Source organism: Pipistrellus kuhlii, unplaced genomic scaffold, assembly GCF_014108245.1.
Source record: "Pipistrellus kuhlii isolate mPipKuh1 unplaced genomic scaffold, mPipKuh1.p scaffold_m20_p_2, whole genome shotgun sequence".
Classification (NCBI taxonomy): Eukaryota; Metazoa; Chordata; class Mammalia; order Chiroptera; family Vespertilionidae; genus Pipistrellus; species Pipistrellus kuhlii.
This window is the reverse complement of record NW_023425515.1, coordinates 52,071,051-52,096,278: the sequence shown is the minus strand read 5'-3', so window position 1 is coordinate 52,096,278 and position 25,228 is coordinate 52,071,051. Positions and strand designations below refer to the sequence as shown.

Sequence of the window (25,228 nt, the reverse complement as noted above, 5' to 3'; positions counted from 1 at the left end):
AAAATAATTACAATGTTCACAGCAATGACTGGTGCAAGATAAGTTACTAAAGCACCATCAAGAATTATAAAAGGCCATTGTAATAATTTTGGTATTAAATCCACTACATTGTATTCTAATATTTTTAAATTTCCACATAATATAACCCTGTATAAACAGGTATATTTAATAAACTAGAACCAATTTCCTTAACATGTTAATAAGAAAAGTATATTGAAATAAATTAATGGCTCTGGCTAGCAAAGAAATAAAACAAAACGAACATATAACTTCATTTGGCAATTAAAAAACACACACTGTGTGATCTTAAATAAATTACCTAATTTTTCCATGTCTCTATTCCCATTGCTATAAAATAAGGATAAGAGTAAATATCTCATAGGGCAGTTATGAGGATTAAATATTTTACAGCATATAATGTAGAGTAGTATCTGACACACAGGAAAAGCTACTATCTGGGGAGGGTAATATTCCATCTTAATTTTTCTGACTTTTTATTCACATATACATTTGACTAAAAGGGAGGGAGATGTTTTGTTTTTGAGGAAAGACAGTGAGGAAATTGAATTTATTAATTGACATAAATATTAAAAAGGCTGTCAATCTCTTAGGCATAGACTTATTTTCTCCAGTAAAGTTAGTAAAAGGTCACCCATCTTTTTGGTCATAATTATTTATCACTATATGGTATATTGTATACACAACCTTTCTGTCAGAAGGGAGTAAATATTCATTGTAAACTCATCAACACTGTACCATATGCTGTCTGTTAAGACATGAAGATAGCTTGATTATATAAAGACTTTTTCCTGAACTGGTTACCTGTTGTGATAGGGTTTTATCTGCACATTTCAGTTATAGACTTTTTCAAAACACAGGAATTGTTTTCCATAAACCATCAATGTTATTTTTTCAAAACTCAAGAAAAGAAAGAACATATTACTACCTTTGTAGCAGGCACTTAGTCTTAGTAAAATCAAAATTTCCTGATGGGATTCTGCCATCAACAGTAGGAGCTTTGTAGCAGTACTTCTTAGGACTGGACTAGGAGTTGATAAAAGCTTGAAAATAACTTCATCTAAAATTGAATGCAGGGTTTTTGCTTCTATTCTGAGTAAATCACCACTAATAAAACAAATGAAAAATAAAAATGTACCATTACTAATTGATACATAGATATCACAACAAATTAAACATAAAATGGTCAGCAACTTGATACCTAGCTGTGGCCTGATCCAAGAAAGTAACCATTTAAGAAAAAAATATATATATATTTTTACTGATTTCACAAGGGAAAGGTAAATGGGGGGAGGGGAGAGGAGTAAGAAGGAGACAGACATGGGGAATGAGGGAGGGAATGAGGGAGAGAAAGAAGGAGAGAGGAAGAGAGAGGGGCCACGGGAGGTTCAAAGAGAGGAAGGGAAAGTAAAGAGAAGGATGCTAAAATGAGGGCCAGGAAAATAGTTAAATAAAAAGAAGAAACGGAATGTGAGAGTGTGCAGAGTTTAAAAGGAGTTAGTAAGAAAATTAAGTACAGAATGATTTTTTAAAATGTAGTTGGGCATCCCCTGAGGGCTCCCGGTCTGTGAAAGGGCGAAGGCTTGGCTGAGTCCCTACCCCTCATGTGCATGAATTTTGTGCACTGTGCCTCTAGTACCATGTAAAACTGTTTGCAGTGTTAATCTGCTACTAATCCAACCCAGTGTATTTTCATCTCAGATATTGTAGTTTTCATGTCTAGAAGTTAAGTTTGGGCCATATATATCTCTAACATCTTTTTAAAAAATATATATATTTTATTGATTTTTTTACAGAGACGAAGAGAGAGGAATAGAGAGTTAAAAACATCGATGAGAGAGAATCATCTATCAGCTGCCTCTTGCACACCACCCCCTGGGGATGTGCCCACAACCAAGGTACATGCCCTTGACCGGAATCGAATCCGGGACCTTTCAGTCCACAGACTGACGCTCTACCACTAAGCCAAACCAGTTTCGGCTATCTCTAACATCTTGAACATAAGGAACATAGCTATAATATAAAATAAATGGTCTGGTGTCCTTGTCTACTAATTATAATAACTAATTCTTCTCTTTATGGGTTCTATTTTCCTGTTTGTTTGCATGCCTGGTTCTTGTATGAATTTTATCTTGTTGGGTGCTAGATATTTTTGTATTCCTAAAAATATTTACATGTCTTATTTTGGTTAGCTATTTTCAAGAGCCATGTAAAAATCATATGCAACAAATCATTTAGCAAAATTGCTAATGCTTCTGATGAAAAAAATTAGTAACATTTTATAAGATCAATTCACTTGCTGATCTGTACTATTTTTAAAAATATATATATTTTATTGATTTTTTACAGAGAGGGAGAGAGAGGGATAGAGAGTCAGAAACATCGATGAGAGAGAGTCATCGATCAGCTGCCTCTTGCACACTCCACACCGGGGATGGGCCCGCAACCAAGGTACATGCCCTTGACTGGAACCGAACCTGGGACCTTTCAGTCTGCAGGCTGACGCTCTATCCACTGAGCAAAACCGGTTTCGATTGATCTGTACTATTTTTATAGCATTCTTATAACTACAGATTCTATTTGAACATCATCAGTTTGTAGTGACTGCAAGAATTGATCACTTTGTATTACTAATGGAAGATAAAAAAGATCAAGGCAAAGATTCTATGATGGCACAAGTGGGACTTTCTTATTTTTTCAAAGTCAAATCAAAGTATAACCATTTCTGCTAAATTTCCTGCCCTGTGTACTTTACAATAAATATTCTTAAGTAGGCAATTTCAATAATCAGATGCAATTAAATTTCTTAAAAATAATTTGATCCCTTGGGTCCTGCTTTTATTTTGTTTGAATGATCCAGAATAGTTCTCAGCCTAGTACAAATTATCCTCCATTAATGAGGTGAAAACTTCCTGAGTATTCTACACAATGCTCCATTTTTGTTTGGCTGTTAGAATCAAGGAATATTTTTGGCTCTGTGTGACCTTCTGATAATGCCCCCTTTAATCCTTTTGGATTACTGTTTTCCCTGACATTAGGTAGTTTCCTAGCACATACTGAATGTCTGAAGGGAACTCTCTGCACAGGATTGTCTCTATGTGGCTCTCTTATGGACTCTAGCAGTTTTGTTTTCTGCACTCTCAGCTCTATCTCTTCAACTCAGCCTGACATCTGTGCATCAAATCTTTAAGTTAGAACATTGTTCACCTTGCTCATTCCTTTTTCTCAGGGCTCACTTCCTTTCATTGACTGAAGTCGTTTCTTGAAAACTGTTGTTTCTTATTTTGCCTGGTGTTTTGTTTTTGCTTTTATTTAGGTGGTAGGGTAAGTCCATTCTATTATTCCATCTTGATCCAAGTGGAAGTGAAGTCCTCATGATTTTTATTTTTATTTTATTTATTTATTTTTTTTATTTAAAGATTTTTAAAAAAATATATTTTTATTGATTTCCTACAGAGAGGAAGGGAGAGAGATAGCTAGAAACGTCGATGAGAAACATCGACCAGCTGCCTCTTGCACACCCCCTACCGGGGATGTGCCCACAACCAAGGCACATGCCCTTAACCGGAATCGAACCCAGGACCTTTCAGTCCACAGATCGATGCTCTACAACTGAGCCAAACCGGTTTCGGCCCTCATGATTTTTATTCATTAGTTTTTAAAATGTATTCCCATGGTACTAGTGCCCAAAGTCAAAATTTTATTACTTTCACTTGGATTACTATTTCTTCCTCTTTGTCTAGAGTTTTATTCCCCCTTAAAATTTTCCATCACAGTGACCACAAGGGTGACATAAGTGAAATGTAATCCAATTATTCTATCCACTTTAAAAATTAGTCAATGGTTTCCATTTCCTATAGAATAACACCAAGTTTCTTTAACATAGCATATAAGCTCTTCATGACTTATGTCTCTGCAGAACTTACCAGCCTCCACAAACCAACTTTAAATGCCAGCATCAATGAACTGTACCTTCTCTTCACCCTAAGCATGTTGTACATTTGCTTATGTTGTTACCTCTGCCTAGAAATACTGCTCTTCTACCTCCTTGGCTAATTTCTCCTTCTTAATGTTTCATCTCACGTGTTATCTTCTCCAAGAAGCACCCTCCCTCAGTTTGGGTTAGGATCTCCTCTAACACTGGTATACACCTTTAACATAGTAATTTAGTACATTATAATATAACTAGAGGCCCGGTGCACAAAATTCATGCGGGGGGGGGGGGGGGGTGGTCCCTCAGCCCAGCCTGCAACCTCTCCAATCTGGGACATCCCTCTCACAATCCAGTATTGCTGGCTCCCAACTACTCACCTGACTACCTTACCGCTTCTGCCGGCCAGCCTGATCACTCTCTAACCACTCCCCTGCCAGCCTGATTGATGTCTAACTGTAGCCTGTTTGCCCCCAACTTCCCTCCTCTGCCAGCCTGGTCACCCCTTAACTGCTCTCCCCTGAAGGCTTGATAGTCCCCAACTGCCTTCCGTTGCAGGTCTGGTCTCTCCCAACTGTCCTCCCCTGCTAGCCAACTTGTGGTGGCTATCTTATGTCCAAATGGGGACAGGATCTTTGACCACATGGGGGCAGCCATCTTATGTGTTGGAGTGATGGTCAATCTGCATATTACTTTTATTAGATAGGATAGAGTCCTGGTGCATGGGTGGGGCCAGCTGGTTTGCCCTGATGGGTGTCCTGGATCAGGGTTCCCTTGGGACATGGGGCGACCTGGGTGAGAGGCCTGTGGTGGTTTGCAGGCCAGCCACACACCCCTCCCCGCCCCAAGCAATCCAAGAGGCCTTGGTATCTGGAATTTATTTATCTTCTATTATTGAAACTTTATAACCTGGAGCTGAGCCAAGCCTTCTGTTAGTTCCTTGGTGGCAGCCATTTCTGTTGGAATTTATTTATCTTCTATAATTGAAACTTTGTAGCCTTAAGCAGGAGCCTGAGCCGGACAGGGTGTGCCCAAAGCTTGGCTTCCTCCATCACCCGGGAAACACAAGCCTCCCTCCTGGGCTCAGCCATCTTGGTTGGTTAATTTGCATACTCACTTCTGACTGGCTGGTGGGCATGGTTTGTGGATATAGTGGAGTGATGGTTAATTTGCACATTACTCTTTTATTAGATAGGTTATGCTCAGGTATTGTTCTTTTCCTCTATATTGTAAGCTATTTGTTTTTGTATTTTTAAATATATTTTATTGATATTTTACAGAGAGGGATAGAAAGTTAGAAACAATGATGAGAGTGAAATATCGATCAGCTGCCTCCTGCACACCCCCTACTGGGGATGTGCCCACAACCAAGGTACATGCCCTTGACCGGAATCAAACCTGAAACCTTTCAACCCACAGGCTGATGCTCTATCCACTGAGCCAAACCATTTCAGCTATTGTAAGCTATTTGAAGGCAAGGTTTATATATTAATCAATTCTGTAAACCCAACAACAGACACATACTGGGCACATAGTAGATGCTTAATAAATCCATATTGAACTTAAAAAATAAATTATTTCAACTATGTATATTCTGTTTTTCCATTTTAACTTGGAGAAATTGTCTATTGCTTTTTTTTTTTTTTTTTTTAAATTCAGGTTTCAATAAACAATCATCTGCACAATGCATCCTGTGCCCAATGCCCCAAGCAAAGTCTTTTTTCATCACCATTTTCCCCAAACTTTTGTCCACCTCCACCCAGCACCCACTCCTCTTTCCTCTGGCTATCACCACACTGTTGTCTGTGACTATATGTCAGGTATACATGTTTGTTTGTTTTTCGCTAATCCCTTCACCTACTTTCATCTATTCCCAAATTCCTCTCCCTGTGACAGCTGTCGGTGTATCCATATCTCTGTTTCTATTTGGGTCATTAGCTTCTGTATAAGTGAGATCATATGGTAATTGTCTTTCTATGACTGGCTTATTCTTTTTATGCCCTTCTATAGTACCTGGCACAATAATGAGCTTGCAGTTTGCTAAATAAATCTACGATAAAGCATTTTTTATTATAATACCAAAACTTTTCTTCAGAAATGACAGTAATTTTTCTTCACTAAATGTGAGATTTGGTATAAAATCTTAAGCTCTCAGATAAGATATCAATTCAATAATAAATATCCAGTATCTTAAGGTTATTTTATATATATTTTTTTCCCTGAAAGACAATGATAGTAAGTGACATGTATATTCCATCTGCAATTGATTTCAGCAAAATTGAAATAAAATTGATAATGCTGCTAATCAAAAATAAAAAATTATAAGTATTTTGTAAAACCAAGTCACCTGTTTATCTGTAGTATGTTCTGTACCATATTCATGACTGTAGATCCTATTTGAACATTATCAGTTTGCAGTAAGTGCAAGAAATGTTCACTTTGTAGTACTAAAGTAAGAGGGGAAAAAAGAAAAATTAAAACAAAGATTCTATGATGATACAATTTGGTCCTTTCAAAACCAAATCAAACTTCCTATCTATATATACCTAAAAATAAAGATTTTAACATAGGCAGCTATAACAACCATAAATAAGTCATTCCATTTTTATGGACAGTAATTATAAATAGTCAGAGAGCATCCATCAATACCAAGCTAAGAATCTCTTAGCTCCCCTTAATTGAAAAATAAAATATATCTTAAATTTAAATCTCTTTTATAATAGTGAATTTCAGCAAATAAAATCAAATTTCTCATGAAGGGAGAACATGGAAATGGCACAGACAACTATAATCACATCCTTAAAAATTTTAATTGTTATAAAATGTTTCAAGTTTGCTAATATTTTGTTTTAAATAATAATAAAAATCATTAACTACCAAACAATATTTATTTTTATTGATTAACTAGAGGCCCAGTGCACAAAATTGGTGCACAGACTGGGGGGAGGGGTCCCTCAGCCCGGCCTGCATCCTCTCCAATCTGGGACCCCTCAAGGGATGTCTGACTGCAGGTTTAGGCCAAATCCCGAGTTGGACATCCCTCTCACAATCTGGGACTGCTGACTCCTAACCACTTGTCTGCCTGAGCCTGATCGCCCCTAATTGTTGTCCCCTGCTGGTCTGATCACCCCTAACTGCCTCTGCCTTGGCCCCTGACACTATGGCTTTGTCTGGAAGGACGTCTGGAAGATGTTGGTCTAATTAGCATATTACCCTTTTATTAGTATAGATAATTATTAGGCTCTCAGCATCCAGTTGTGAAGACTTGGCATTGGGTGCTTATTACAAATTGTTTAACTTCTTGGAATATTCATTTCTTCATCTATAAAACTAGAAATAACAGATGTCTCACAGGCTGCTGTAGAATGTTGGAGAACAGGGTGGTTTCCGAGTAAATGTTAGTTTCTATTCCCTTGTCCGCTAATCAGAATTGTAACTAAAGTGGGATCAGGTATATGGCAAGTTAAGTTCTGTGAACACTCTCCTCGTTTCTACAAAACAACTTCTACTTTTTCCTAAAGGAACATATTTGATTTCTTTCACATGCTAACTACTGCTCTTCATGTCTATTTATATAGTTTAATATTTCAGTATTTCATTGCATACCAATTTTTAAAATGTTTAACAACTTCAAAAACAGGTCCACTACTATAAAATATTTCTATGACTTCTTATATTCCATTACTTTCATAGTAAAAAAATATATATATATATTTAATATATTTTATTGATTTTTCACAGAGTGGAAGAGAGAGGAATAGAGAGTTAGAAACATCGATGAGAGACAATCATCGATCAGCTGCCTCTTGCACACCCCCCACTGGGGATGTGCCCGCAACCAAGGTACATGCCCTTGCCCGGAATCGAACCTGGGACCTTTCAGTCCGCAGGCCGACGCTCTATCCACTGAGCCAAACCGGTCCCGGCAGTAAAAATATTTTTCTAAGTAGTTGGGATAAGTATAACATTCCATTTTTACCTACATAAAGATGTTTTATTAACTTTTTAATTAACTTTGAATTTACTAAAATCATGTAGTATATATTTGTGTATTAGTTTATCTTTTTTCTATATTGGAAAAAACTATGCTAAAATAATTAGTCATTTCATTTCATTTATTTACTTACTAAGGCCATTTATTTATTCATTCATTCATTTATTTATTTACTTACTTACTTAGGCCCGATGCACAAAATTCATGCAAGAGTAGGCCTTCCTTCCTCCAGCTGCATCAGCTTCCCTCCGGCACCGGGGCTTCTCTCTGGCCTCAGGCTTCCTTATACAGAGGGAGGCCCTGCCCACCCTCTGCAGAGTGATCATAGGGCAACGGTTGGGCCCCTGACCAATCGTGTCACATCTATCTTGGCTGGCCTGGTGTCAATCAGTGTCATAGTGTGGTCCCGGGTGGTTGTTAGGATGGCTATTCTGCTGTTCGGCTGTTCAGTTGAATTGTGTATTACACGCTTATTATATAGGATTTATTTATTTATTTTCATTCTCACCCAAGGATATATTTACTGATTTTAGAAAAGAAGAAAGGGAAGGAAGAAGGGAGAGGGGGGATGGGGAACAGAGAGAGAGAGAGAGAGAGAGAGAGAGAGAGAGAGAGAGAGAGAGAGAGAGAGAGAGAGAAAGAGAGAGAGAGAGACAGACAGATAGACAGAGAGAGGAGAGAGAGATCAGTCTGCAGCATGTGCCCAGACCAACCAGAGATTGAACCTGCAACCAGGCATATGTCCTGACCAAGAATAGAACCGGAAACCTTCTGATGTCCAGATGAGGCTCCAAACAACTGGACCTGGCCAGGGCCCATTTTATTTTTTAGACTATTTATCTTATACTAATATGAAGTCCCTATTCTACTTTTCATGGTAACTATTTAGTCCCCCAAACAAAAAGTAGTACTTTTGTCTATTTCTTTATTTTAATTGAACTTAAAATATTTAAGTTTATATTTATATTTATTTTTCTAACATATATTTATATTTCTCATTTTTCTTTTTAATGAAAGGAGGGAGAGAGAGAGAACATTTGATTAGTTGCCTCTTATTTGCCCCTCACCTGGGGATTGAACCGGAAACCTGAGTATGTGCCCTGATGAGAATGGAACCTGCCACCTTTAGATGCACAGGATGATGTTTCCACAAACTGAGCCAGAGGAGCCAGGGCTATTTAATTAAACTTTTATAATGAAAGTTTCAAGCAAACATAAGAGTTGAAACAAAACAAAACAGTATAATGGTCTTACATTTACAGTCATTCCATTTTAACAATGATCTTGTTTCATTGGCCAAACTTGCTTCACCTACCATCCACTTCCTACATCCTATTCTATTTTGAATTAAATCCAAGATATTGCTTCATTTTATCTATAAATATTTCAATATATATTCATAAAAGATATGAATTAGTACACAATAAAACACAAATGTCTAACCTAAGTATTCATGATATTTTTTAAGTGATCTTTTAAAAAATTGATTTTAGAAAGAGAGAAGAAGGGAGAGAAAGAAGGGGGAGGAAAGAAAAGAGGGAAGGAAGGAGGAAAATAGGGAGGAAGGGAAAGAGAAACATCGACTTGTTGTTCTTATTTATGTTATGCATTCATTTGTTGATTCTTATATTTGCCCTGGGGATTGAATCTGCAACCTTGGCGTATCTGGAGGATTCTTTAACCAATTGATTTCTTAATTTCATCAAAATCCATTTAAAGCTCCAATTAATAATTGTTTTTGTGAATTTTTCAGTTTGTTTGAATTAAGATCTAAATAAGATCCACAAATGATATTTCAATTTTTTTTAATCTATGGATTTCTTCTTTATCTTTTTATTTCCCTTGAAATGTATTTTTTGATGAAACTATGTCAATTGTTCTATGAGCTTTCCACAGTCTATTTTTGCTAACTCCATTCCTAGGGTATAATTTAATGTTTCTCTGACTTCTATAAATTAGTAGTTGGAGCTAGAGGATCAAAATGACACAGGTTTGAATTTTTGGTATATATATTTCATATGGGAGGTTATAATGAGCCATTAGGAGGCACTCAGTATATCATTATCTTTCTTTTTAAGATGTGACAATGATGGATGATTAATTTCTTAATCTATTAATTCACCAAGGGTTGCAAAATAGCGCTATTCTATTATTTCTTTTTCTCTTATTGGTGAGAATACTTTTACAAAGAGAAATTTCTCATCAATATGTAAGAAAAGACAGCATAAATGCTGACATCTCCATTTACCAAAGTAAACCGGTTCCCTAGAGCAGCGTTTTTCAACCGCTGTTCTGCGGCACACTAGTGTGCCGCGAGATGTTGCCTGGTGTGCAGACAAGACTAGAATTTTATAATTTTTCACTATTTTGTTTACTTAATATTTCATAATAAAGTAATTATAAAATACTTTCTTTGTGTTTATTTGATTCCTATTCAAGAGAATTACTTTATATATAGTCAATATAGGCACAGAGTTAAATTTTTTAACATTTTCTAATGGTGGTGTGCCTCGTGATTTTTTTCATGAAACAAGTGTGCCTTTGCCCAAAAAAGGTTGAAAAACACTGCCCTAGAGGACTGAAATGGTAATCTTTAAAAATAGTCTAATAGTATTTGCTGTTTCAATCTACTGGAGTTATTCTGATTACCATTCAAATTTACTATTTTTGACTAATATAAGCCTCCTTATGTAGGCTCCTGAGTCCTTTTCACAGAATTCCAAATACATTTTGATTGCATCTTTCCTATCTGGTATTCCAGATATTTCAGGTTTATTTTGCATATTTTCTATTTTGGACCTGTAGTCAGCCATTTCTTGAAGCAGCTGATTCTTTTTAGAGAGAAAGGATTATTGGAGATTCCAATTTTGCACCCACTTATTTTTTACATATGGATTTCACTATTGCTTAATTTAGTTTTATTACCTACTCTAGTGATATTTCAAATTTACAGATAATCTGAAGAATATTGTCATTTTTGTTATAGTTATTATTTTTAAAGGAAATATGGCATATGTCTTAAATTATGCAGTATTGTCTCTCTTTTTATGAAGTATTTTATATCCCACTATAATGAAACTAAGTACTTTATATTTTTTGCAAAATAGTTATTTAAATTGGGAACTTTATATTAGTATTTGTTCCATAATGGGAAATGAATGTGTGGTTTTTTTTTAAAGAAAGTATCTAAGCATATTCCTTAGCTTTATAGAAATATAACTACCAAGAATATCTATAATAATAATAGCATACTATGGATTCAACCGAATGACCAAACAGCAGAACGACTGTCCAACGGATCTTCTGGATGACCATGCTGCCAGCCAAGGCAGGTGTGATTTAATTGGTTGGGGGCCCCGCCATTGCCCCCTATTGCCCTGCAGAAGACGACCACCCAGCTGGCAGCACTACAGCGGGTGTGTGGGGCCTGCCAGTGATCACCCTGCAGAGGAAGGCCCAGGCCAGCCAAATAATCGCACCCCATGAGGCGATCGTTGGCAGGGAAGAAGGAGGAGGTGCTGCACAGATGGCAAGTAGTGGCAGTGGCGCAGGCTAGGCCAGCTGCCGGCAGCCAGGGGAAGGAAAGACTTCATAGGCCATAGGGACCCCACCTGAATGAGTCTTGGATTGCAAGAGGGCACATGCCAGACTAAGGGACTCCCACCCCCACTCCGTGCATGAATTTCATGCACCAGGCCTTTAGATAGTTATATAAACTGAAAGTAGATGCCTTGGAAGAATGGGACATGGAATGAAGCATGAGAACCAGGGATGATATTTTTTGTTTAATAATCCTTATAGAACTATTTGACCCCTTAAATTATATGCTAATAATTCTAAGAGAAAAAATAAAAATTCAATTCAAATTTTAATTTCTAAAATAAATCAATGTTCTTATATTGTTCCATTTATCTTTCAAAATAGAAATACTCCCATAATTATAATTAAGGAGTACTTTCTCAGCCATAAGAAAACATAATATAACACTAACATATATTTATATTTCTCAATGTAGTGTAGAAATAGTCTATAAAATAACTTTCAAATTCAATAAAATGTCATTACATAAAAACTTACCCTTACAAAGTTTATGTATCTAGGGATTTCTCTCATACTAAATCTCAAATACAAGTGTAATCACTGAAACTTTAAAAAGTTTCCTCTCTAGACTAAATTATTAAAATTATTAATTCTTGGATTTGCTAAATGAAAAAGCTAAGGAGAAAGTTATATTTTAGCAATTTTCCCCTTAATATAATATTCACATTGTCAATGTTGGCTCTTTAAGGCTGGAATGTTCAAATGGGCTTTTATTTTCTTGTATGTGGGGTTATTTCAACATGGTTTCCTTTAATCATGGTTATGATTATAGTTAATGAGGTATGTATTTTTAGGGGAAAAAAAGATCAAACTGTTAGCATATGACTTTATAATGACTATCAGTTACATTAAATATCTTCTCTCTTACCATTTTGGATAAGTTGAACATGGCCTCCCACAAGCCAGAAGAGAGAATCAGTCACAATTTGGAAAAAGTGCAGTAATTCATCTTTTTCTTCACCCTTAATAAACACACACACAAAAAAAACCAAGTTACTTTTCTGTAATAGCTTTATGAGAGAGAGAGAGAGAGAGAGAGAGAGAGAGAGAGAGAGAGAGAAGGAGGGAGGGAGGGAGGGAGGGAGGGAGAGAGGGAGAGAGAAATTGACTTCTGAGAAGTTAGGGGACCTGGTGTCTGGATTTAATAAGTATTTATGAGATATATGATCTTGAAGTCTTTACTTTTTAATTTATAAAAAAAAGAGTAGCTTATAGGCTATTCTACTTACTAGAAATGGTTATTACCCCAAGATTAAATAAGACAATGAAAATAGTATAAAAACTGGAAGTGGTCACACTAGGATTTCTCTACACCTCTGGAGCTTTTTAAATATACCATGCACAGGCACTGGTGCAAAGATAGTGATTGTGAATCTCCAAAGGTAAAGTCTGGACATTGTATTTTTACATTTAGGTGGATCACGTGGTTATACACCCAAAGCTGAAAATCATAATATGCAAATATAGGTGTCAGCATGTAAAGCATTAATAGTGTATTTCAGTTGCAGCATCTATTCTTTGACTCCATGAGGTTAGAGACCATGTAATTTAGCTCTCCACTATAATTTAATATCAAAAAACAATTCTTACAATTAGTAAATGTTCAATCAACATTTATTCAATAGATATATGACAATTTTCCTAGCTTCTTCTTTTCTGGAGTATAGGGTAAAAATTATTCTAGAGTATGTGTCACTATGGGAAATAAGACATAAGTTCCATTCACAATTCTGTCATTTACTGGCCATGTCCTGAATGTTTGTACTGAAGCACTAAAGTAATGATGACAACAGCAAAAACATGATTGCTATGTTTATTCTTCATAATAATGAAAGTATTTTTTTCCTATTATTCTAGCACAGGGATACGTGCTTAAATAGTCATGCACTAACTTAAATATTAGATTTAAAAAAGCAATGCTACATTAGATAAAAAATTTCTTTAGTCTAATAAAGTGCCTTTGTTAGTTTCACTAAACACACAGCAGGTAATCTTCACTGTTGTCAATCACAAATGATATTGCTGAGCTCCTAGACTTCCTACCATCTTTAAAAAATCATTAGATAATGTCAGCCATAAATTTATGGTTTCTGAAACTGGTTAACACAATTTACCCTTAAATCACTTCAAAACACTTCTCCCGCAGGTGTTTTCTATTCATATATATTATATACATTATTTATATTTTTATATATACAAAGAATATCCTGTGTATATCGTGCATGTAATCTATTACCTGATAAGAAAAAACCTAGGTAGATAGCACTAATAAATTTTCCTTCCTTCCTTCCTTCCTTCCTTCCTTCCTTCCTTCCTTCCTTCCTTCCTTCCTTCCTTCCTTCCTTCCTTCCTTCCTTTTACAGAGAGGAGGAAGGGAGAGAGATAGAGAGCTAGAAATGTCGATGAGATAGAAACATTGACTAGCTGCCTCGTGCACACCCCCTACCCGGGATGTGCCCGTAACCAATGTGCATGCCCTTGACCAGAATCGAACCTGGGACCTTTCAGTCCGCAGACCGAAGCTCTACCACTGAGCCAAACCGGTTTTGGCAATAAATTGTTTTTTTATTACTTCCTTTAATCCTCCTTTTTAAAAAATATATATTTTGATTTTTTTTACAGAGAGGAAAGGAGAGGGAGAGTTAGAAACATAGATGAGAGAGAAACATCAATCAGCTGCCTCCTGCACACCCCTATTGGGGATAGAACCCCAACCAAGGTACATGTCCTTGACCGGAATCAAAACTGGGACCCTTGAGTCTGCAGGCCGACACTCTATCCACTGAGCCAAACCGGTTAGGGCTTAATTCTTCTTAATTTTGCCCTGTGGTCAAATTATCCTCTTTTTCTGTAGCTGATTTACTCCCTTTGATGTGTGTGCTAAATAATTTTTTTCTCTCATACAATATCATGTATTTTATTTATTTATTTATATATATATTTTATTGATTTTTCACAGAGAGGAAGGGAGAGGGATAGAGAGCTAGAAACATTGATGAGAGAGATACCTCGACCAGCTTCCTCCTACACCTCCCACTGGGGATGTGCCCGCAACCAATGTACATGCACTTGACCAGAATCGAACCTGGGACCTTTCAGTCCACAGACCGACGCTCTATCCACAGAGCCAAATTGATTTCGGCTGTTTTTTTTATTTTTAAAAAATCCAATACCTTAGTATTAAAATAAGCTTCAGATACACCATTAAAAATAGGACCACTTGAGACAATTATTCTGAAATCTATAAATGTGTTTATAATGTGCATTAAAACCTGCTTATGTCAACAATCTGTTAGGCTTTATTTTTAGCATAAAACATGCAAATACATTTATTAAATCCAGTATCAGGAATTTAGTTCCAGGAAAACACCATCCATCCCGCTGATGTTTTCTATTTGAACTCTAGTGATTTTGTAGGTGTTGTTGTTATATATGTGTGTATGTGTATGTGTGTATCTATCTATCTATCTATCTATCCATCTATCTATTTTTTTTCCATTGATTTCAGAGAGGAAGGGAGAGGGAGACAGAAACATCAATGATGAGAGAAAATCATTGATCGCCTGCTTCCTAAACAGCTATTGAGATTGAGCCTGCAACCTGGGCATGTGCCCTTGACTGGAATCGAACCCAGGATCTTTTAGTCAGCAGGCTGACACTCTATCCACTGAACCAAACCAGACAGGTGGTTTGTTTATTTTTAACTAATATTTGTAAGTCCTTTAGCTAATAGTGTTTAGGATTTTTTAAAATATATATTTTATTGATTTTTTTATAGAGAGGAAGAGAGAGAAACATCAATCAGCTGCCTCCTGCATACCCCCACTGGGGATGTGCCCACAACCAAGGTACATGCTCTTGACCAGAATCAAACCTGGAACCTTTCAGTCAGCAGGCCAATGCTCTATCCACTGAGCCAAACCGGTTTCGGCTAGGATTTTTTTTATCTCTATAAAACACCATAACAAATTTTATGAAAGTATAATAAAAAGTATTAATGGACTATATATATGAAAGACTATAATCATTACTGCTCTTAAAGGATGAATATTAAAGTGCTTTGAAGAAGACAAAGTTTTCATATAGTCTGAGTTATTCATTTTACAAAGGAGATAAAAATCATTTTACAAAGGAGAAACTGAAGTACAGTGAAATCAAGTGATTAAAAACCTAGAATTAGTCTGTGGTACAGCCAGAGAAAGAAATCAAGTCCAACAAAATTTCCACAGTTCATGCCACTTTAATTGACCTAAATAAAATGAAATCTAGCAAATTTTCAAATACTGATTTAGTGCTAGCATCCCTCAATAATGGCAGTGGAAATTCTACAAGTTATATAGAAGGCATATATATATATACACACACACACACACACACACACACACACACTCCACTACTAAGTTAAATTCTATGCCAACCATGAATCTTACACTCAAACCACAATATGTTGTCCATATCATTCAATTTCACTTATGTAACTTTTTATTTCTTGCTTTTTAAATTAATAATATATTTTTCTTAGGCTTTCTACAAGAAATATCTAAAAAAACCAAGAACTCTTCCAACATAAAGGAGTTACAGTGTTACACACCTATAACTCCTTATATATTCTACAACCGAATTGATTTAATTGACATTAATGAAACATTACACAAACAAGTGCAGAATTCATATTCAAGTATGTAGGGAGTGCTTGCTTTTGCATGGTATCATGTTAAATGAAATTTGTATATATTTAAACTTTTACATGGCTCTGATATGTGTGTTTCAGTTGAGTTTCAGTTGAGATAGCAATGTGCAAAGCAAGGAATGCTTATAAAGGAATATTCACCAACATAAAAACATATGGAGGCCATAAAACAAATGTGAAAACATTTCAAAGAATTTAAATGTACAGTGTATATTATCTGACCATGTCAGAATCAAGAAATGGATAACAATTATAAAACATCAAGGAAATCCTTAAATATCTGGAAATTAAGCAATATACTTATAAATTTATTAAAATTAATTCTAAATTCTTTTATTATTATTTTAATCCTTGCCTGAGGATATCCTTTTTTTTAATTGATTTTAAAGAGACAGAAACACTGATGTGAGAACCATCAAACAGTTGCCTCCCACGTGTACCCCAACTGGGGACCGAACCCAAGACCTTTTGGTGTACAGGAAAACGCTCCAACCAACTGGGCCACATGAGCCAGGACTTAATTCCAAATTCTTAATTCCATAGGTCAGGAAAAAACGTATATATAGCATCTAGTACAATTCACCCAAGAAATACTTGTTGGATTGATATGACCCTATGTTGATGTTGAAATATTTTGACTAGAGAAAATTTGAAAGATCTAATAGAAGGTTCACTTTTATTTTGCTTCACTATTGGAGTTATTGAGAAAAGCCTTGGGCCTAGAGAACAACACTTTTCTCTACTGTTAATTTAAGTAGGAAAATGCTATGAAAATAAATGTCTACAGATGCTGTTCAAAGTTGCATAGTAAGGCAGATCCTTCAAAAAGTCAAACAGTATGCTTCAACCAGCACTTAAAATTTTTTTAATGTAGACTTTTTTTGGGTTGTTACTTTAAAAATATTTGAACTGACTATTCTAATTGTACTTTTAGCCAAATATTGTACATTTGAAAAATAAAGTGGAACATCTTCTCAAGAATTGAATTGTTTTGGCTACAAAACACAAAACACTAAATAAACACATATACCTTAGCTGCATTGATGAAACATGTTTGCAATTGCCTTCCCAAAATCAGAAAATTTTCTGCAGCTGATGGAAGTAATTCATTGTAAAATTCCTCTGCATCTTCTCCTGGCTCTAAGCCCACACAGCAATGGCTGAAATAAGAGCACAAGTTTGTGACTCAGGTTGGGTTAATTATAAATTTTAATTGAATGCTAAAGCTTCTATAGACACTGTGCCTTAACAAGAATTTTTAGTATCTTCCTTTACTTCTCAAGCCAATAATGAACTTAACAACTTTCTAGAAAAGTCATGTGGACTTTGCCTATACCAAGAGCCAGAACTCATGTGTCCTAAAAACCTACTTGTCAACTCTTCAAAAAACAAAATACACTTGACTCACAATAAAGAGAAATGAGGTAAGTTTTCAGGGATAAGCTACAAACACTCTAAGTCCTTAATATCATTTGTATTAATGGATACATTTTAGACACTAATAGCTGAAAAAATAGCGATGGTGAGATTAGTCTGTAAGGAATAGATTAGAATATCAAACACTCTAATTTTTTACCAATTCAACTTTCTAATAGATCTAATTTCCTAAAAGCTGCAAAATATCTAACTGCATATTCCTTACATCAGAAGGGGAAACTCAAGCATGGTCTCTATATGTCTCATGAGTAAGTACTGCTGAGGCTTTTCCACAAAATGTGCAGACACTGATAAGCAATAGTGACTATACACAGAGTATATTAAAAACTTAACTGGCTAGCTCAATGTATCTGTTTTGTTTTTGGGTTTGCAAATCAAGTTCTAAAGTTAATGGACTAATGCTCATATGTATCAGTTTCTGTTTGCCTCCTAAAATTACTTATTTAAGAGTACCTATTTTTATTGAGGACATTAACAAATGAAATTATGCTTTTTATACATTCACAAACATTGGATTCCACTCAAGAGAGCCCAGATCAGTGGTCGGCAAATTCATTAGTCAACAGAGCCAAATATCAACAGTATGATTGAAATTTCTTTTGAGAGCCAAATTTTTAAACTTAAACTTCTTCTAACAGCACTTCTTCAAAATAGATTCGCCTAGGTCGTGGTATTTTGTGGAAGAGCCCCACTCAAGGGGCCAAAGAGCTGCCTGTGCCTCGCAAGCCACAGTTTGCTGATCACTGGCCCAGATCAACCAATATTTTTATGAAACATTACACAAAGACATAAAGCTTTATTTACTTAAGTAAATAATCTTGAAAATCAAACCATAAAAAAAGTACTAAGTACACTGCTGGTTTTTTTTCTGTCTTTCACCTAATAACAAAGCAGTTTCAAAAGCTAAATCCACTTAGTAATGCACACTTTGTTAATTTGGAGGTGGCTTAGACACCGAGGACATCTGGTTTATTTTATCATCTCTTGCAAAATAAAAGATTTTGATTTCTTTTCTCTAAATTTCTAGTATGGCAGTAGATCAGTAAATACTGCTTCTAAATTTTATTGACAGGATTGGAGTTACCTAATGACATACACAGTTGAGATAGCTAAATCAACACAAAGTGAAATAAACAGTTTCTGTTCTCCTATACTATAATAACTTTGCTTATGCCTTTCACTTCAGCACCCGTTTCATTCTGCCTTGTACAATAAATTCACATGACTGTGACCCCATCTCTATGGTAAGTTTTTCCAGTATAGAGCCAGTGCCTTAATATTTTCATTTCTTCCTATAATTCTTAGTCAATAAAGAGTCTACTGGCACTTGGAATACATGACTACCATCTTCATAGAGCTTATGGAGCAAAATTATAGACACTGAAATATTCATATATACATTTATTTATGATGAAAAACAACATGTAGTGTGAAAGGAAAGTACAACCATACCTATGACAAGAGGTTGTCAATACTTGTTACGTAAATTAATAAAAAGGAGCAAATGTTGAAAATAAGAATCTACCAACATATCTCCCAAGAACACACTGACTTATTGCTTCATTTTACCTTAATATCTGTGTAAGCTGGGAAATTGTAGCCCAACCACCCTGGATTCGAGAACAATCTTGACTGAGCACCAAGAGGCAATATCGAATGAGGTCATAACAATATATATCTTGTTTGATTTTCTTCAACTCTGAGCTTCCGAAAGGTGTGTTGTTTATTATTTCTAAGGCAAAAGAAAAGAAAATATAGTTACTTATATGTAATAACTTCAAAAATGATTTTTAATAGGTTGACTAGTAACTAGAAATAATTTTTAAAAGAAGCACTGCATGAGTGTGTGTGTGTGTGGGGAGGGGAATGGGGGAATAAGGACACATATGTAACACCTTAATCAAGAAATAAATTTAAAAAAAAAGAAAAAGCACTGCTTTATCATGATGTTAAGGTTTCCTTGAAAAAATTAAAGTGATCCCTTTGTTTTGAGGATCTCGATTTAATGGATTTGGGATATTTTGTTTGTTTTTGTTAATCCACACCAGAGGACATTTTTCCATTGATTTTTAGAGCGAGTAGAAGGGAGGGGGAGAGACACACAGAGAGAAACATCAGTGTAAGAGAGACACATCAACTGGTAGCCTCCCACACGAGCCCTGACCAGAGCCCGGGATCAAGCCTCCAATTGAGGTCCATGCCCTTGACTAGGATCAAACCTGGGACCCTTCAGTCCGCAGGCTAATATGCTATCCACTGAGCCAGACTGGGTATGATTTATTGTACAAAATTTCCAGTCCTTATGTCGTATGTGAAAATTAACACCCTGTTAATTTTAAAATGGTTTTAACCAAGATTTGCTTATAATTAAATTAACAGGTTATTTTTTGTTATGAATTCAGTTACTTTTAATAAATTTTAGCAAATAGGCCATATATTGAAAAAATACTAGTAATTTTACCGACATAAAAAAATATTACAACTATAGCCTACATATTTAAATCCAAGATCCGCCGAAACCGGTTTGGCTCACTGGTAGAGTGTCAGTCTGCGGACTGGAAGGTCCCAGGTTCGATTCCGGTCAAGGGCATGTATCTGGGTTGCGGGCATATCCCCAGTAGGGGGTGTGCAAGAGGCAGCTGGTCGATGTTTCTCTCTCATCGACATTTCTAGCTCTCTATCCCTCTCCTTTCCTCTCTGTGAAAAATCAATAAAATATATTTAAAAAAAAAAGAGAAAAGAAATCTTAAAAAAAAAAAAAAATCCAAGATCCACCGCTCATAAACAATGTTCCTTGAATAATTAGCATGTGATTACACCCATCGCTAGTGGTAACTGGTTCTGTTGTTGCATGGAGTGACTTTCTGCAGCAGTTTTAAGGGATGCCAGCCAATGTTCCATGTACGCTAAGCCAAACCCCAGCTGTGTGCATTTTGTTTATACGTGGTGACTGGTGAATGCAAACATTTACTAGACCTATTCAGTATAAATTTAAAATTATAATAATACGTACGGGAAACTTTTCTATTAAACTTTTTATACATGCTTAATTACACAAACCTGTCTACATAAGTAAAACAGGTAAACTAATTTGTCAATTTTTTAACATACGCATTCGGAAAACCTATTTATTAAATAATAGACTTTCGGCTTTAACGGATACCCCCTTGCTGGAATTAGTCCATTAGAGCGAGATTTTACTGTAGAAACAAATGCTAAAATTGTACCCATGATGGAATTGTTTTATTCCTTAAACAGTGTTAGCCAATCACAAAAAGATTTCCTGACCTTTTAACTTCAACAGTATAACAGGAACATTCTGCTCAGGACTTTTTGCAACTTCAGCAGCTAGAGATAAAATCCTTGGGTCTGTACCTTTTGGCTTCATTTCTCACAGCACCTGTATTTTAACAGAATCAGGAAAAGAAAGGTCAAATACCCTAAAATATTTACTCCCTAAATTTTAAAAATATATTATCAATGTAAATGAAAACTTAACACTGCTTGCTTTGTTAAAGAAGTGAAAGGTAGGTTATGTTTTTCATTTCTCCCTTATAGAAAACTCTGGTTTTTCTAACTAGTGTACCTCTAAAAGAGAGGTACACCTGTTACAGTAGAGACCCCTATACTTTACTGTAACAGCTACAGTAGGTATTATTTATTGTGTACTCACTAACAGTCAGGAATTGTGTCTGGGGCTTCACATTCATTTTTTCTAATCTAAACAACAATCCTAGGAAAGGAATTTTCTCTTATCATAAAAGAAAAATTGCATATGCATAAAAGAGCTAACATAGGCCTAAAACTGCTATTTTTTTCTTTTTAAAAATATATTTTATTAATTTTTTACAGAGAGGAAGGGAGAAGAATAGAGTTAGAAACATTGATGAGAGAGAAACATCAATCTGCTGCCTCCTGCACACCTCCCACTAGGGATGTGCCCCTGACCAGAATCGAACCTGGGACTCTTCAGTCTGCAGGCTAATGCTTTATCCACTGAGCAAAAATGACCAGGGCAAGACTCCTATTTTTTCAAAGGTCTCTTTACAAGGCTAGACCTTGGCTGGTGTCTAGGAACTTGGATTTCAGGAGGTTTCTACTATTCTCCAATAAGAATGGCTCTCTGTGCCTAAACCATGTGATTTATGCTGAATGCTTACTTTCGTTCCTGAATTTTGGAATCTGGTACATGGTAACAGAGAATGTCTACACAACCATCCTCCAATAGACTCTGGTCACTGAATCTCTAGTGAGCTTCCCCGATAGACAACACTTCCAAATATTGTCACAACTCATTGCAGGAGAAATTAAGAATGTCCTATGTTACTCTACTAGGAGAGGAATTTTTGAAATTTGTACTTGTTTTCCTCTTGATTTTACCCCATAAGCCTTTTCCTTTTGCTGATTTTGTTTTTTATCTTCTTATCACTGTAATAAATCACAGCCCAGCCAGCAAGGCTCAGTGGCTGAGCATTGACCTATGAACCAGGAGGTCACAGTTGGATTTCTGGTTAGGACACATGCCTGGGCTGCAGGCTCAATTCCCAGGAGGCAGCCAATTGATGATTCTCTCCCATCATTGATGTTTCTGTCTCTCTCTCTCCCTTCCTCTCTGGCATCAATAAAAATATATTATAAATAAATAAATCACAATTATGAATATGGCAAATCCTGAGAACTATGTGCCCTCCTAGCAAATCCCTGAACCTGGGGTTAGTCTTGGGGATCCCCAACACACAACTCAGAAATACTGTGCAATTATAAAATAAACAAAGCTTGTTTATAAAAACAGACTGAATAAAATCAATTATCTTAAACATTTTTTAAAATCTACATCCCAATTCAATTTGTTGCTAAGACTTTTCTTTATAAAAATAATTTAAAGCATTTAAATCTCAAAGATATCACTCATAAGTACTATATTTTATATGCATACCCTATTTAATCCTCATAACAAGACTATAAGCCATAGTCATCTCCATTTTACAGATAAGAAAAAATAAAGCTTGAAGAACTAAGAAACTTGTCATGGTTCTACCAGCATGCATTCAAATCCAAATTAGCCTGACTCTAAAGTCTATGGTTTTAATTATAATATTTATAATATTCCCTCCCATATAAAACAGTAAAAAACACAAAACATACCCAAATCACCTATTCTAACTCACTTCTTTAGCTATTCTTCACCACACTTGTCCATCCTTTATACTAAAGAGTTGGCCATAATACATGCATCCCAAATCTTTCCTTATTAGGTAAAATATGAAAAATTTTAAAAAACAAATTTTCAGGAACTATTTTAAAGAAAGTCAAGCACAACTTCCAGCACATAGCAGGCACACAATTTTCCAAGAATGTGGGTATAGATACCTCATTCTTTCCAATGGCAACATTAAGCTATGCTTCCTCTATCAGAGTGAATCAAAATACAGCAGTCCCCCCTTTATCCTTGGTTTTGCTTTTTGCCTTGGATGTGAATCATTCCTTTGTCCATTGTCTCCACATTCTTTCTGCCAATTAGTCAATTAGTAGCCTTCTTGGTGATGAAGGGCTTGTATTCAAGAAACCTTTATTTTACTAAATAATGGCCCCCAAATGCCAATAGCAGTAATGCTGGCCAATCTGGATATGTCAAAGAGAGCTGTAAAGTGCTTCTTTTAAGTAAAAAGGTGATTACAGTATAATAAAATATTTTGAGAGCCGAAACCGGTTTGGCTCAGTGGATAGAGTATCAGCCTGCAGACTAAAAGGTCCCAGGTTCGATTCTGGTCAAGGGCATGTACCTTGGTTACGGACACATCCCAGGTGGGAGGTGTGTAGGAGGTAGCTGATCGATGATTCTTGATTTTTCTGACTCTATCCTTCTCCCTTCCTCTCTAAAAAAAATCATATAATAAATCATATGTAATTTTTATATTTAAAAAAATATTGAGACCACACATAACTTTTATTAGCTTGTTATAATTATTCTATATTATGATTAATTATTGTTAGTAATCCCTTACTGTGCCTAATTTATATTATAAACTTTATCATTAGTATGTGTACATAGGAAAAATATATAGTATGTGTATGGTTTGGTGCACCTGTGGTTATAGGCATCCATTGAGGGTGAGAAGGGGGCTGTATATTTAAACACTAGAAGCCTGATGCATGAAAATTTGTTCAAGTGTAGGCCTTCCTTCCCTTGGATGTCGGCACCGGCTTCCCTCCCCCCGCAGGCACCTGGGATGCAGGTTGGCTTCTCTCCGGCCCCAGCTAAGTCAGGAAGGACATCCAGAATGACCTCTGTTCTAATTAGCATATTACCCTTTTATTATTATAGGTCTCTTCTATTGTAAGTCAAGTATAACTAAATAAGTAATGCATTAATGAATACCAATGTACACGCCTTTATGCACTCATCTGGTACTTTGTAAGGTGAATTTTCCTTGAAGTTGGATTTATCAGTTTTACAATTTTTATGTAGTCAAGTATAATAATCTTTTCCTCTATGGCTCCTGCCATTGGTGTCATGCTCCCTATCCTAAGAGCTAAATTTATCTATTCTCTTTTTTTTCACTAGTCTTTTATATTTTATTTTATTTTCATTTAACTGAAAATATTTATTTATATATCTAGTACATATGTAAGTTATTTTTCTGAATGGTGTAGATGGGTATCTACATTTTTAAAGTTAGATGAGGTTACTGATTGGTGAAATAAGAACAAAAGCACATGGCTGTCAAATTCCTGAGATAATTAGTCATGGGCAGATATAACAAGCGATCTGAAATTCCACTTGAGTGTATTTTTGGATTCTATGTAGTTCATTAATTATTTGCTCATTCCTAGTCTAGTACAATATAATTTGGAGAAATTCACACTACAATGTAAGCTTTATGAGAGCAAAACTCAGACCACCCTTGATAGCTGCCTGGTACATTGCTATAAACATTATTATCACTGAACATGTGGGGGGACACTATATTAGATGTAAGGGTTACACATATTCCTTCCCAAGGAATGCTGATTGGGAAGGAAAACTATACACACACACACACACACACACACACACACACAAATTCATATATGTAAAATAAAATAATTACATAAAATGTTAAGTGCCAAAAAGATGACACAGATGATAAAACACATCATAGAGTCAAAGGACAGGGCTTCCCTGAACCAGTTTTGTGTGTGTTTTTTTTTTTTTTGTAAAATAACCAAAACAGCAATTCCTACTTCCTAAATAATTCAAGATTTAGAAGAGAAGGCAGTCACCAAGGATGGCCCTAAAATGCTGCATGACAATCAAGTCTCAATAATAACAACCACTTGGAGAGCTTTTATTATGTTAAGTTTTAAACGCTTTCAATGTATTAACTCATTTAATTCCCTCAACACCTCAAAGGTGTAAGAACTATTATTTCCTCCCCCAATTTTTACAATGAGCACACTTAACTTTTGTTTGCACAAAGCCACAATTGTCAAGTACGAAGTTCAAACCCAAAGATTCTGGGTTTGTCTTCACCACACAACAAGGTCTCAGTACACCCTAAAAGAGTCGCATTTAGAT

At 35.7% G+C, this 25,228-nt stretch overlaps 1 protein-coding gene across 5 annotated transcripts in view; it reads right to left on the bottom strand.

Moving 5' to 3' along the window:
• Window positions 1-25,228, bottom strand: part of IQCB1 (IQ motif containing B1) — a 48,539-nt gene that overhangs the window by 22,372 nt on the left and 939 nt on the right. For 2 of the 5 annotated variants that reach the window (XM_036445980.1, XM_036445983.2), the window contains exons 3-8: window positions 20,959-21,070; window positions 19,240-19,402; window positions 17,264-17,393; window positions 12,412-12,505; window positions 6,297-6,396; window positions 947-1,125 (exon numbers count right to left, since the gene is read on the bottom strand). In XM_036445980.1, the coding sequence (XP_036301873.1) occupies window positions 947-1,125; window positions 6,297-6,396; window positions 12,412-12,505; window positions 17,264-17,393; window positions 19,240-19,402; window positions 20,959-21,058 (766 nt within the window). In that variant the 5' untranslated portion in view covers window positions 21,059-21,070. Of the gene's footprint in view, window positions 1-946; window positions 1,126-6,296; window positions 6,397-12,411; window positions 12,506-17,263; window positions 17,394-19,239; window positions 19,403-20,445; window positions 20,591-20,958; window positions 21,071-25,228 lie in introns of those variants that run through there. The other 3 variants (XM_036445982.2, XM_036445984.1, XM_045583954.1) reach the window with 3 other exon arrangements.